The 13,324-nt window shown below is 49.3% G+C and overlaps 2 protein-coding genes across 3 annotated transcripts in view; both read left to right on the top strand.

The window, feature by feature from the left end:
- The window catches only part of VSIG10 (V-set and immunoglobulin domain containing 10), a 36,828-nt gene extending 30,166 nt beyond the window's left edge, over positions 1–6,662 (top strand). For both annotated transcript variants that reach the window (XM_060121008.1, XM_060121009.1), the window contains 4 exons: positions 619–729; positions 1,044–1,059; positions 2,571–2,782; positions 3,703–6,662. In XM_060121008.1, coding sequence (XP_059976991.1) covers positions 619–729; positions 1,044–1,059; positions 2,571–2,782; positions 3,703–3,758 — 395 coding nt within the window. In that variant the 3' untranslated portion in view covers positions 3,759–6,662. The remainder of the gene's footprint in view (positions 1–618; positions 730–1,043; positions 1,060–2,570; positions 2,783–3,702) is intronic.
- Positions 6,663–9,337: 2,675 nt separating this feature from the next.
- WSB2 (WD repeat and SOCS box containing 2) overlaps positions 9,338–13,324 on the top strand; it is a 21,183-nt gene continuing 17,196 nt past the window's right edge. Inside the window, exon 1 of the mRNA XM_060121642.1 lies at positions 9,338–9,421. Coding sequence (XP_059977625.1) covers positions 9,409–9,421 — 13 coding nt within the window. The 5' untranslated portion in view covers positions 9,338–9,408. The remainder of the gene's footprint in view (positions 9,422–13,324) is intronic.

Raw genomic sequence — 13,324 nt, 5'->3', positions numbered from 1 at the left:
GCATATGGGCTCTTCCCCGACCAGGGATCGAACCCATGTCCCCTGCATTGGCAGGCGGATTCTTAACCACTGCGCCACCAGGGAAGTCCTGAAGCACTGAGTCTTAGCCGCTGGACTGCCAGGGAAGACCCTCCCTATTGTGTTCTATTGATCACTTCGTTGTGGCACCAATAACTCACACTCTTAATTACTATGACCTTAACAGCAGTCTTGATGGGTGGAGACACAGAGATTTTAACTTTTCAATGTTCTTTTTTTTTTCTGTTTTTACTTTTTTTTTTTGAATTTTATATTTTTATATAAAATTAGTTTTATATAACTAATTCTTATTAGTTATCTATTTTATACATATGAGTGTATATATGTCAATCCCAATCTCCCAGTTCATCCCACCACCACGCCTCCCTCCAGTATTCTTTTGCATCACAGGCTTTGTTTGATTCCCACAAACTGAAGTAGAAAAATGAGATCTTTATCTTGCTCTGCAGAGAGGTCATATGCCTTGCCCAAGGTCATGAAACCGAGATAAGAGTAGGATCCAGGCAGAGGAGGGGAGGTATTGCCCTCCTAGCTGTTTGTATCACGTGGCCGAGTCAAGGGTATGATTTGTCTTTGCAGAACCTGTAAACATCGGGGGAATTGTGGGCACCATCGTGAGCCTCCTTCTGCTGGGACTGGCCATTATCTCTGGGCTTCTGTTGTACTACAGCCCTGTGTTCTGCTGGAAAGGTAAGGGCTTCCCGGAACGGTAAGGGCTTCCTGGGTCCCTTTGCTTCTCTCTCAGGCTTCTTGAGAGGGTGTGGGTGGGGGAAGGTGGCCCCTGTTATGCTCCCACCTGAAGCTCCATTCGAGAGGTTTCCAAATTGGGTGCAGATGTGCAATAATGAAGCACCTAAGAACCATGCCTGAATACCCTGTCATCTCTCGTGTTGGGTCAGTTTTCTCATTGTCCATTCTTTTGTAAATGTTAGATTGATTAGAAATTTCTGTGAGGCCGAAGTGGATATTATTGGATATTAATGTTTTTTCCTTTCTCCTTTCAGTAGGAAGCACTTTCAGGTGAGTGTTCCCTAGACTCAAATCAAAAATCTATTTCCATGATGTCTTCACTGAGGTTTTGTTTATAACGTTTCATAAGAACAATAATGACCACCGCCACTGGGGACCTACCACAGGCCAGACACGGGGCTGGTGCTTCCTCACGCATTATTACAACCCCGTCATAAATTCTTCAGGGTGCTGCTCTTGTCTCCGTGTCCCAGACAAGTCGAGGGAGGCTCAGGGAAGCAAAAAGCCACTTCTGCAAGCTCATCCAGGGAGTGAGCTGCCGTGCCTGCAGTCAGACCTGGGCCTGACCCGATTCCAAAGTCTGTGCTCTTTGTACAACGCCAGACCTCAGGGCCAGGCACATTGCTGGACTGTCACTGAGGCATAAAGACAGCATGTACATGTTGAGCCCAGTCATTCATGCATTTGTTTTATTTAGTTTTCCTTTTCTAAAAGGAAGAAGAAGTCATAGTCTCACAGCATGTTTTGGAAGACTAGTCTGAGCATGCCCAGAAGCCCCTCCCCAAAGGAAACCTCAGGAGGGGCAAAGCAACTAAATGGAACTTATGTATTAGCCTCCTAAGGAGATTCTGGGTGGGAGCAAAGAACTCTTCTCTTTGCTCCTCTTATCCATTTATAACTATGGGGTATTATTGTTCTGGGACCATCGTTCATAATGAGGGGATTTTATTGTTCTGGGACGATCTTTCAACGGAAAGTGTTATCTTTACAGCCCTGTTTTTGAGGGTCATTCTGGAATGAATCTGTCATTCCCCAGGCTTATTTTTCACAGAAGGGAGCAGCTTGGCATAATGGGAAAAGGCTTTGGAATGAATGGACCTGGGTTCACATGGCAGCTCTGCCCTTCAAGCCCGTGGCTCCTGGAAAATCCCTGACCCTCTCTGAGCCTTTGTCTCCTCATCTGTTTCTCAGAGGCGGGCTGTAAGGATTAAATGAGAATGTGATGCTCTTAGGACTGTGACTGGCCCGTGAAATGTACAGTCTGGCTGGGCAGGCAGAACTAGCAACAAACTAGAGAACAATTCAGTGCCAAACCGCTGGCCGTGGACGCCAAATTCAGTCATAGTTCAAGGCTTCAGGGGGAGGCAGAGGATTTTACTTGGGCCTTGAATAATGACAAGGTGGAGAAATTTCAGTAAGTGCAGGAGAAATAAAGGCATTTCAGGAAAGGAACAGAGTGTCTGTGTACGTGCTGTGAGGGGAGCTGAAATGGTGGGTGCTTGGGACAATGAGGTCATCTGCCTGAGAAGCAGCAGGGTGGGGAGAGGTGGAGCGCTAAAACTCACCCAGCACAAGATACAATTATCTAGACAAACCTTCGGCAGCATCTCTCTGCGAGGTTACAGTCGCACTGTCATCTCACGACTCAACCAAGTTGAATACGTGAAGAATTTTCCATGTTACCAAAGGGGCTGCAAAGAACCAAGTGTTTCCTGTTCAGCGAGGGCTGAAGGGAGAAAACAGGGTATCTTCTTGATTATTTCTCCCCTTCTGGAAATTAGGAGGCAAGACATGGGTGATGTCATGGTTTTGGTGGATTCAGAAGAGGAAGAGGTGGAGGAAGAGGAAGATGCTGCGGAAGAGGAAGAGGAGGAAGCAAGTGAAAGGGAGGAGTCTCCAAAAGAAGTAACCAAGTACGGCCACATCCACAGAGTGACCGCACTGGTGAATGGGAATGTGGACCGGATGGCCAATGGACTCCAGGCTCTGCAGGGTAAGCTCTTTGTCCTTAGAAGCTCTCTGCGAGGTTGTGGGGGGCTTCCCCGGAAGAAATCTCCAAGGGTCTGTCTTTTAAAGGTTGGGAAAGACAGTTAAAGTTTAATCTAGAATCTGAGAATCTCCTATCAAGTACCTACACGCTAATTAAATGGACAAATATTTATCAAGGGCCTGCTCTGGGAAAGGCACAGATTGGTACTGTCAGGCACTAGAAAAGAAAGACGGATGGTAAAGGGCTTTACGAGACCAGTTAGGGCGAACAGACTAAAACACGAGGGGGAAATGAAGACAGAAGGAAGATTTAACCAACCCTCTGCGAGAGCAGTAGAGGAGCTTTGGCAAGAAGGAATCTGATTCCTTGCCTGATGAATGGTACGTTTACAAATCACAGAACCTCAGGAGAAAGATGAGAGCCCTGAGGGGTGCACTGGTTGGGAGATGTTTCATGGAAGATGTGGACTATGAGGCACGTCTTTCAGGACAGCTAAGTTTGCATAAGCAGAAAGGAGGGGTGGTCCAGGCGAGGGGAATGGCAGAAACCAAGAGTGTGAAGGGTGGGCAGTGTCAAGCATGTCAGAGGATTTTGAGTGGAAAGAACAGGTAAAAGCGGGGATACACAACCTGCCCCACCTGCTCCTCCACCAAGTCATCAGTAAAGGTCTAGAAATAGAGGTAATTGAAAACTGATTGCAGGGGGGAGGAATTCCCTGGCAGTCCAGTGGTTAGGGCTCTGCGCTACCACTGCAGGGGGGCATGGGTTCAATCCCTGGTCAGGGAACTAAGATCCCACGTGCCACATGGAGTGGCCAAAAGAAAAAAGAAAAAAAAAAAAAAAAGAAAAGAAAACTGATACAGAAACAGAGTCGCCCCTATTGAGATTACTCAGAGTTGGGTCTACTTTTCCCTCCTGTACAGATGACAGCAGTGAGCAGCAGAGTGACATCATTCAAGAAGAAGACAGGCCAGTTTGAGGAAGACAACTATCCTTTGTTATCCTGTCTCAAAACCTTGGAAAGCTACATCGAAGATGAGTTTTATATTGTGCTTCACTTGACTTGCGTCCCTGCCTGAGGGCTGAAAACGGTTTGTGGCTCTCAGCAAAAAAAAGGAAAACACACACACATCTTTCCTTCCCTTTTTCTTCTTTTTTCTAAATTGGTTTGATTTACTGTAAGTTTTCTCAACAATGCTGAAAAGCTTTGGAACGGGCAGTGTTGGGGGGAAAGCTGCATTTGGTATCTGAGGTGCCCCTGTCGCTGTGCCCCTGGCTTTCTCCAGGTTGACTGATGATGAGATGGGGGAGGCACTTGGCCTCGGCGCCTTTTGTCACTGTTAAAGTCTATAACCAGCTCGCCCCAGCACACAAGGGAATACTGTGGGGTGATAAGGACACTTCCTTTTTCACTGCCCAGGTGAGCTGAGGAACCAGGCACACGTCAGCTCTCTGGAAAAGGTGAGGGGGGTCAGCTACTGATCCTAATCCGAGGGAGGCACTTTGGTTCGGGTTTTGAGTCGGAAACACCTGGTCTTGAATCTGGACTCTGCTCCTTACCTGTTTCATGGGCTTGGGCAGGTCCTGAGCCTCAATTTCTTCATCTGTGAAATGGGTGAAATCACACCTATCTTACAGGGCTATGGTGGGGACCAAGGTACTTCAGGGTGTGAGCGTGCCTCGGAGGTGCTCCGTAGATGTTAGTTATCTTCTCCTTTGCCTTCCTTAGCGGAAGAAGAAAAATGTCAACTGTTCAGTTACAAACTGCTGCCTGGGCCTTCCATTCTCTGTAGAATATTCCAGACCAGGGCATCATCAGAGCTCTCCTGGGGATTTTTGCCTCCCTGGAGATAGAATTCTTTTCAAAAGAGGTAGGGGCTGATAAGAGGAAGTGCCTTTCATTAGAATCTCGCATTTTCCAGAGCTTCGTGTTTAGAAAAGCCTCTTAGGTGATGCACTATTAGCTTTCAGACTTTCCCATCCTTCCTTTCTCCTGTGGCTTTGAAAAAGGCAAGGAGAAATGTTTTGTAACAGAGTAGATCAGTTCGTCTGGCCTCGGTTTCTTGATCTTGGAAATGGGAATGGGAAAGCTTGTTTCCTTCCTACTTCTTAAGGAAGATACGCTGCTCAATAATGCTAAGTTTTGAATGAAAATAACATATGATGAGTTTAAGCTGCTGCTGTTCCCTGTACAGTTTAGAGATTTTTTTTTCTTTCTAATTTCATCCTAATCTCTTAAATGTCAGGGACCTTCTAAGGGTGTAAAATATGTGTGCTAAACTTGAAAATCTGACTTGAATTTGCACTCTTCAATGTTGCATATCCTGCTCTGATGGGCACGACTTAAAGGAGAACTTCCCTCTCCAATAACAGGACTTGGGACTCCTAAGATGAGAAGTGTGTTGCCTGCAGGGTTACCTTGCAGGTGTGGTTGGAGCAGGTCCACTTTCTTGGATGAAGGAACTAAACTGAGGGAGTCACTAGAAGTGAACACTGTCCCCAGCTCAGAACACTGGGGAGGTCAGAGGCTGGCTCCAATGTCTACCCGTCAGGGATAGCTGTGACCTGCAGTTCTCTTGTTGGGCTGGGTCTTTCGCTGCGTGGAACCGCACATTCTTTTTTTTTTTTTTTGCATTACGGGGGCCTCTCACTGTTGTGGCCTCTCCCGCTGCGGAGCACAGGCTCTGGACGCACAGGCTCAGCGGCCATGGCTCACAGGCCCAGCCGCTCCGCGGCATGTGGGATCTTCCCGGACCGGGGCACGAACCCGTGTCCCCTGCATCAGCAGGCAGACTCTCAACCACTGCGCCACCAGGGAAGCCCGGAACCTCACATTCTTAACCACTCTAACCAGTCTAAGTTAGTGTCATTTCAGAACGGATAATTGACAGGTTGTGTTTAAACTCACTGCACACTGAGCTGGTCTCTGGATCCGACAGTCCACCCTGCAGAGGCGACCATACTTAAAAAGGGAAAAAGCAAAGAAACTATTAGGGAAAAAAAAAAAATCCCTAGCTGGGAATGCAGAGAATGATTTGCAAGATCACTGAGATGCTTCTTGCGACTTCCTCTTCTCCTGCGTGCACACCTAATGATAGGGAAATCTTCGAGGCAGGATTTTTCCACTAGTAAATGGGAGCTTCAGGGTCTTGGTGCCAAACATTATTAACCCTTGTCCAGCTGAGCTGTGATTGTTGTCACTTATATCTGAGCCCTGTGTGCACAGATAACATTGCTGGGTCAGTTAAGAGCTGAGGTACTGGGGGGGTCTTCAAGCTTTAAGGATTTTAAAGAATTAGGGCTTTTTTTCTTTTCTTTAAGATGACCCATCCCCAACTCCACCAGTACGTTGACAGCAGGTTACAGACTTTCTGTGGCAAAGTCCAACTTGTTACATTGTGCTTGAAAATAAAATCTTATCTGAATGTATTGTGAACTGGAGATGAAGAGATATACTTACCAGAACCAGGAAGATAAATACTTCCAGGCCATCGCAACTGACATTCCTTTTCCTCAAAACCTGGTGGACATTGGGAAAGGGGCTGTCATAATCCTGTGGCTTTGATAGCAGCTCCCATTCTCACAAGCACACACCAACCCTATTACTGCAGCAGGAAAGCCCATGATGGAAAATTTCCCTAACCCAGGCACTGAGACCTGGAAAATCATCCTTGCTGGGTAAAGTTTATGATGATGCAACATGTGCCAACCGGCATTTCTCACCATGGTCCTGGCCAGGAACTGCTGCAAAAAGAACGAAACAGATCTCTCTGCATTATTTACATTTTAATAATTGGTGTGGAGGCGAGGTTGGGAGAAATTCATTCTGAGGTTATAATATGGATTTTTTTAAGATAATGGAATAAAGTTATTTTTAAATAAATGCTTTAGTCATCTTCATTTAGACCTGATTAATAAACTGAAAGATTTGGGGAAGTGGATTTGCTGCCCCCAATTTTTGTTTTTTTAATTAGCTTTCCCAATATTGGTAACAATATTGTCTTCCTTGCCGTGTTATTCTTTTCCACGACTTGTAGATCCTACCCACCCTCTCATCTCTCCTAAACTCCTCAAGAAATTTGTTCTCCATTGTTTTCTTGCTACATACCCTCAAACACACGCCTCTTTTTGGTCAGATTGTTTTATTTATTTATTTATTTTTGGTGGCGTTGGGTCTTCGTTGCTGTGCGTGGGCTTCCTCTAGTTGTGGTGAGCAGGGGCTACTCTTTGTTGCAGTGCGCAGGCTTCTCACTGCCGTGGCTTCTTTTTGTTGCAGAGCACGGGCTCTAGGTGTGCGGGCTTCAGTAGTTGTGGTTCATGGGCTTAGTTGCTCCACGGCATGTGGGATCTTTCTGGACCGGGGCTCAAACCCATGTCCCCTGCACTGGCAGGCAGATTCTTAACCACTGCGCCGCCAGGGAAGTCCCTGGTCAGATTGTTTTTTGTTCTGTTTGCCATGCCTTGCGGCTTGCAGGTATTAGTTCCCTGACCAGGGATTGAACCTGTGCCCTTGGCAGTGAAAGCACGAGGTCCTAACCCCTGGACCACCAGGGAATTCTTTGGTCAGATTGCATGCTTTCTAATATTAAAGGGCTAGGGTAGGAGTTGTCATGGAGCAGTAGACTGATGGGCTGTCTGAAAAGACAATTTATATCAGCTGTCGGGTCCTTGTAGCAGTTGGTGGTTTTGGAGTTTCTCACAGGGTTCAGCTCATTGTAGTCACCAGAATGTGTCACCTCACCTCCCACTTGAGGTGGCCCAACTCCACTCCCTGTTCCTGTTCTAGGCCTTTCTCTTGGGTCATTCATCTCTCCCGTTTCTTTACTTCATTCCAAGCTTCCTAAGCTCTAATCAAAGCTGTCCCATTTTCAACTTCCTTCCTTTTTAACCAAACCCATGATTCCTACCTTCACCTCAGTTTCACGTTTGTTTATTTAAAATAAATTTATTTATTTAGGCTGCGTTTGGTCTTCGTTGCTGCGCACCGGCTTCTCATTGCAGTGGCTTCTCTTGTTGCAGAGCATGGGCTCTAGGTGCGTGGGCTTCGGTAGTTGCAGCACGCGGGCTCAGTAGTTGTGGCGCACAGGCTGAGCTGCTCCGAGGCATGTGGGATCTTCCCGGACCAGGGCTCAAACCCGTGTTCCCTGCACTGGCAGGCATATTCTTAACCACTGTGCCACCAGGGAAGTCCCCCATGTTCTTTTTAACCCAGTCCCTCCATTTTCATGTCCCATGTGTGTTTAATCCAAGTCTCTGTTTTCCCAGCCCCTCATTTTACCTTCGCCTGTTTTCACTTCTGTTCCGTGCTGTCCCTCAGGCTTCCTGGGTCGCACCCACGTTCACCCAGCTTGTCCATTTCTGGACCCTCCCACCACTTTTGACCCCTCTTTTTCTCTGGCTGGCTGCCCCTTGCTCTCCGCCCCTTTTAATCGCTGCACCTTCATGTTTTCACCCTCCATTTTCCGGTGGGCTTTTTTTTTTCTGGTTCCCATTTTTTACGCACGGCGGCTGACGCCTTCCTCTCATCCTACACTTTTACTCCTACTCAGCCCCTTCATTCCTCTACCGCGGCTCCCATTTAACCTGTGAGCTCCCCGCCGCCTCAGGTTGCCAATTTTACTCCTCTGCCTCATTTCTTCTCTGCCGCCGGGGTTCCGGGACCCCATCCCCCCAGTTCTCTCCTCAGTCTTCGCTTTTCGTCTCCCCCATTCTCCTGACCGCCGGCGTCTTCAGGTCCCCCTTCCGCCCTGGTCCGCCCCCACCCCCGATTTTCCCCCTGTCCCATCTCCCCCCGTTTTCTCCTCAGCTCCCCGGTGCCTTTCCGTACCCCCTTCCTCGTTTTCCCCTCAGCTTCACCTCACCCCGTTTTAAACCCACACCTCCTTCCTCCATCCCCGATCATCACCTGGACCCCACTCCGTTCCTCCCATCCCCCCATTCCCGCCTTTCCCCCTAAGCCCCGCTCCTCCCAGGTCTACCAGAGGCGCTCCATCTGTCCCCTGGTTCTCCCACCCTCATTTCCCCCTCCGGCCCCCGTTTCCCCTCGGCCCCGCTCCCCGACCCCCTCCCCGCGTTCACCTGCCTGCCTCCCACCCCGGTTTTTCCCTCAGCACCCCCCGCCCCAGGTTATAGTCTGTCCTCATAACCCCCCGTTCTCCTCTGAGCTCCGCTTCCCACCCCCGGGTTTTCACCTGCCCCCCCACTTTCCCCGGGCCCCGCTCCCCCAAACCCCAGGTTTTTCTCCTGCCCGCGTCCACCTGCCCCGCCCCCGCTTTCCCTTCGGCCCCGTTCCCCCCCCACCCCCACCCGCACCCCCAGGGCCGACCCTTTCCCGCCCGGCGTCCACCTGCCCGCCCCCCGCCGTCCCGCAGCCCGGCTCCCGGGTTCTCTTCAGCCCGCCCCGGCCCCGCCCCCCGCGCGTCCCCGCCCGCGCCCGCCGCCATGTGACGGGAAGCAGCTGATGGCCTCTCCGGGCGGCGGCGGCGGGCGCGGCGGCGGAGGCGGCGGCGGCGGGGCCGGGGCCGGGGCCGGGGCGGGGGCGGGGGCGGGCGGCGCGGGGGCGGCATGAGGGCCGGCGGCCCGGGGGGCTGAGGCGCCCGCCGCCTGCCGCGGGGCCGCGCGCGTCCTCCATGGAGGCCGGAGGTGAGTGGGGCCGTGGCGCGCGTTCCCCGCCGGCGGGGCCGGGCCCGTTCCCGGGGGGGTGGGGCGCGGCCTCGGCCGGGGCGGGGGATGGGGACGGCGGGGGCGCCGGACCTGGGCCGTCCGCGTCGGCCGGCGGCAGGGTGCGACCCGGGCGACCAGCTTTGTTTCGCTTTCGCTGTCAGCGGCCGCCACCCCGTCTCCTGCCGCCGACTGGACCCGGGGAGGACGGGCCTCTGCGCGGCGGGGATCCCCATCCCCGGGACAGTCAGGGGCGCCCGGGGCCCGACGCCTCCGCCCGGGTGGGACACGACGGGCTCTAGGCCCTCGGGCGGCGGGGGGGGGGTGATACCCGAGAGGGTGGGTGCCCAGGTGCTGCACTCGAGGTCTGGGTGGGAGTCCGCTCTGCTCCTTACAGGCTGTGTGATCGTGGACGAACCGCTTAACCCAAGTCTGTTTTGTAGTTGCAAAATGGGTTAATAATAGTATCTGCCTCAGCGGGTGGTTGGGAGCTTCCCAAACTTGTCTTTGCGTTAAAATGGGGTCTGGAATCCCTATTGAAAAAACATATTCCAAGCCTCTCCCAATAGAGACTGATTTGTAGAGCCGAGCTGCCGATCCCTGGTGACATGGATGAGGGGACAAGTTTAGGATACACCGATGAGTGAGGTACTTGCCTCTCTCCTTGTTAACAGCTGTCATCAGAAAACGGTGTGGAAGTCGGAGAATATTGGAAGCACTTGGAGGGTCAGCCCAAATGACCATGCAGCCTCAGTGGGAATGGTGTGCTTGTTATGCAAAGGCCAAACCTCAAGACGCGTCCTTCAGGCTTCTTCTTTCCAACCACTTTGCCCCTAAACCCCACTAATAGAAGTTTGGGGTGGGCTTGTGATTTGTTCTGGGAGTCCCAACTCTTGAATATACTCCCATGCTTAAAGGCGGTTTCCTGAGGGGAAATTTCTCAGAAGGGGTCAAGGCCTAGGCTCAGAATTTGTTCCAGAACCTCTTTGTATTCTTCCAGTGAAGTTCAAGCTTCATTCTGGTCAGGAGGATTCTGATCGTGGATGTTTTTGTGTTTCCCTGGCTTCTTTGATGGAGCAGGGATTGTGGGTGGGTGGGTTGAAATCAGGGTTTTCCCTGGGGTGGTGTAACTTTTTAATTTGGGAAATGACATTTCTTTGTTTGCTGGAGTAAGGCATTCAGTACCAGGTGTAGAGGTAGCTCTCTCTGCCTTCCCATCTAGATAAGGGCTTTCTCGTCGGCGAGTTTGTTACCCATAGAACTGTTGTTAAATGGCCCCTACTGTTTGTCTGAAATCTTATGTGAATCTTTTTATAGCTTCCGCTGTCTATTCCATTGACTCCTTTTAGTTTATATCTGGAAGTGATCTGGAGCTAGCCTCCCTTTTTAGCAGGAATCTGTTTCCAGTTCTGGGTTTTTCCTAATGATTGACGACTGTGTTTTGGGGTGTGGGCTGAGCTGTTGAGAGCTGCCAAGCTACCGGTAAAAAAAAAAAAGGCCAGTTTTATTCTTTTGAAACTGAATAAAGACCATTGTAATGGGACTAATTGTAATGGACAGCAGTAGATATCTTCAGAGTAGTGGTTAGAATGTATTTATTCATTCAAATATTTATTGAGTGTGTACTATGGGCCAGGCACTCTCTAGGCCAGCACCGGCCAATAGAAATATAACGCGAGCCACATATGCAATTTGAAATGTTCTGGTAGTTGCGTTAAAAAAAAAAAAAAAAGTGAAACAGGTGAAAGTAATTTTAAAATTATATCTGTCAATCTCGCATATCTAAAATATTATCATTATAACGTAATCATGAATAATTATTGAAAATTTTTAGATTTTTGCTTTTGTACTGTCTTTGAAGTAAAGTATGTACCATGTACCTAATGGCCCATCGTAATTGGGACTTGCCACGTTTCAGAAGGTCAGTAGCCACGTGTGGCTAGCAGTTACTGTATTGGACAGCACAGCCCAATAGCAGTGAACAGTTCGGAATGAGGGTGGGGAAGAGAGAAACAACAGTTACATAAAAAGAAGCAAGCAATCAAGAGAAGTTGTGCGAGTGATAGTTATAAAGAAAATTCAGTGGAGTGAAAAGAAAGTGATTGGGCCACTTTGGATAGTGAGGCCAGGAAGGTCTCTGAGAAGGTGACACCAGCACTGAGGCCTGAAGGGTAGGCAGAGCAGCTGGGCGAGGATCTGGGGCCAGCCAGGCAGAGTTTTCTGAACGGATGGAACATCTCATGTAGAGATCTCAAGGCAGGACAAATCAACAAGCTTCCTGCCGGCTAGAGTCATTCATAGCTTCTCTCTCTCTGTGTTCAGGCAAATCTCCTTTCACAGAAGAGGCCCATGGTAAATGTCTTTCCACTCTGCCTGATTATCCAAACACATCCCAGTGTTTAATTAGAAAACTCAGATCCATAGGCCTTTTCAGCAAGAAGGGCCAGGGCAGGTACAATCCCAGATGAAGCTGGATCATCTTGCCTCTGGTTTTTTTTTTTTTTTTTAAAGTTCTGCACTAATTATGGCTTTCTTTTCCAGCAGCCAAGTTTAGTTTGGGCCCAGCCTCCTCTTCAGAATCTCTGTAGTTCCTTCGTTTTTTTTCTTATTTTAGTTCTTGGATTCTTGAGCCTGAAATAGCAAGAGATTAAATCCCCAAATCACAGAAATAGAGTGTGAAATCTGGGTATGGCTTAGGTTTAAGAAGCATTTCATGTAAAATGTTTGGCAAAGGCATCATAATAGTCTAAGGGGCTTCATTTCATTTATATTATAGAGAGATACCATGTATATTTATTCCACAAATATTTACTGAGTGCCTGCTCTCTGCCAGGAACTCTGCTAGGCACTGGGGATAAACATACAAGGTCCCTGCTCTGTCGGTGGCATTGATGTCCTAACTGGAGGGAGACGGATAATAATCATAATGGTGATTGTGATGTAAAGAAAATAAAGTGAGGAGTTATGAAGGACATTGACTTGGGATCAGAGCAGGGCTCTCTAAGGAGTTGTCATTTGAGCCGAGACCTGGATGAAGAGAAGGTGCCAGGCATGCAGGCATTCCAGTCTGGAATAGTCAGCTATTCCAGAGAATAGCTGGTGCAAAGGCCCTGAGGTCGGAACTAATTGCGCATAGTCGAGGGGTGAGAGAAGGCCAGTGTGCAGGACTTCTAGAGCAGGGTGAGGATTTTATTCTAAGAGTGATCGAAACTGATCACTCTGAAAGGTGAGGAGAATGGGTGGTGGGGGCCAGAGGGGGAGCCAGGAGAGCAGTCTCCTAGCAGAGGGAGCTAGGAGTCTGCTTAGTGAGAGATGATGTTGCATATATGAGCCAATGTTGATGAGACGATGTTGCATAGGTTAGAATAGCAGCCGTGAGATGGAGGAAAGTTAGGTTTGGCAAGTCTTTTGGAAGCAGATGCAGTAGAACTAGTTAATGGATTTGGTTTGGGAGGTAAAGAAAAGAGAGAAGTCAGGGGTGACCCCTTTTCATATTGTGCGGAGCCTCCATGGTGTCGAAAGGATGGATAACGTGCGTATTGTGGAGGAAGCGAACCAAATGTGAATATTACCAGGGTGGAATGAAGTCAGGTGATGAAAATGTACCTCCAGATCAGTCAGTGTCATTTAATATTTGACTCCATCTGGCTTCTCAACCTCAGCACCACTGACATTTTGAGCAAAATAATTCTTCATTGTAGGGGCTGCCCTGTAGGATGTTGAGCAGCATCCCTGGCCTCCACCCATTAGATGCCAGTAGCACCCCCTCTGGTTACGACAACCAAAATGTGTCCAGACATTGCCACATGTCCCTGGGGGGCAAAAGTGCCCCTGGCTGAGAACCACTGGACCCCATGAGGAGGCATTAACAGAATAGGGCTCTTT

Source organism: Lagenorhynchus albirostris, chromosome 14 (genome assembly GCF_949774975.1).
Source record: "Lagenorhynchus albirostris chromosome 14, mLagAlb1.1, whole genome shotgun sequence".
NCBI lineage: Eukaryota > Metazoa > Chordata > Mammalia > Artiodactyla > Delphinidae > Lagenorhynchus > Lagenorhynchus albirostris.
This window is presented reverse-complemented; position numbering and strand designations above follow the sequence as displayed.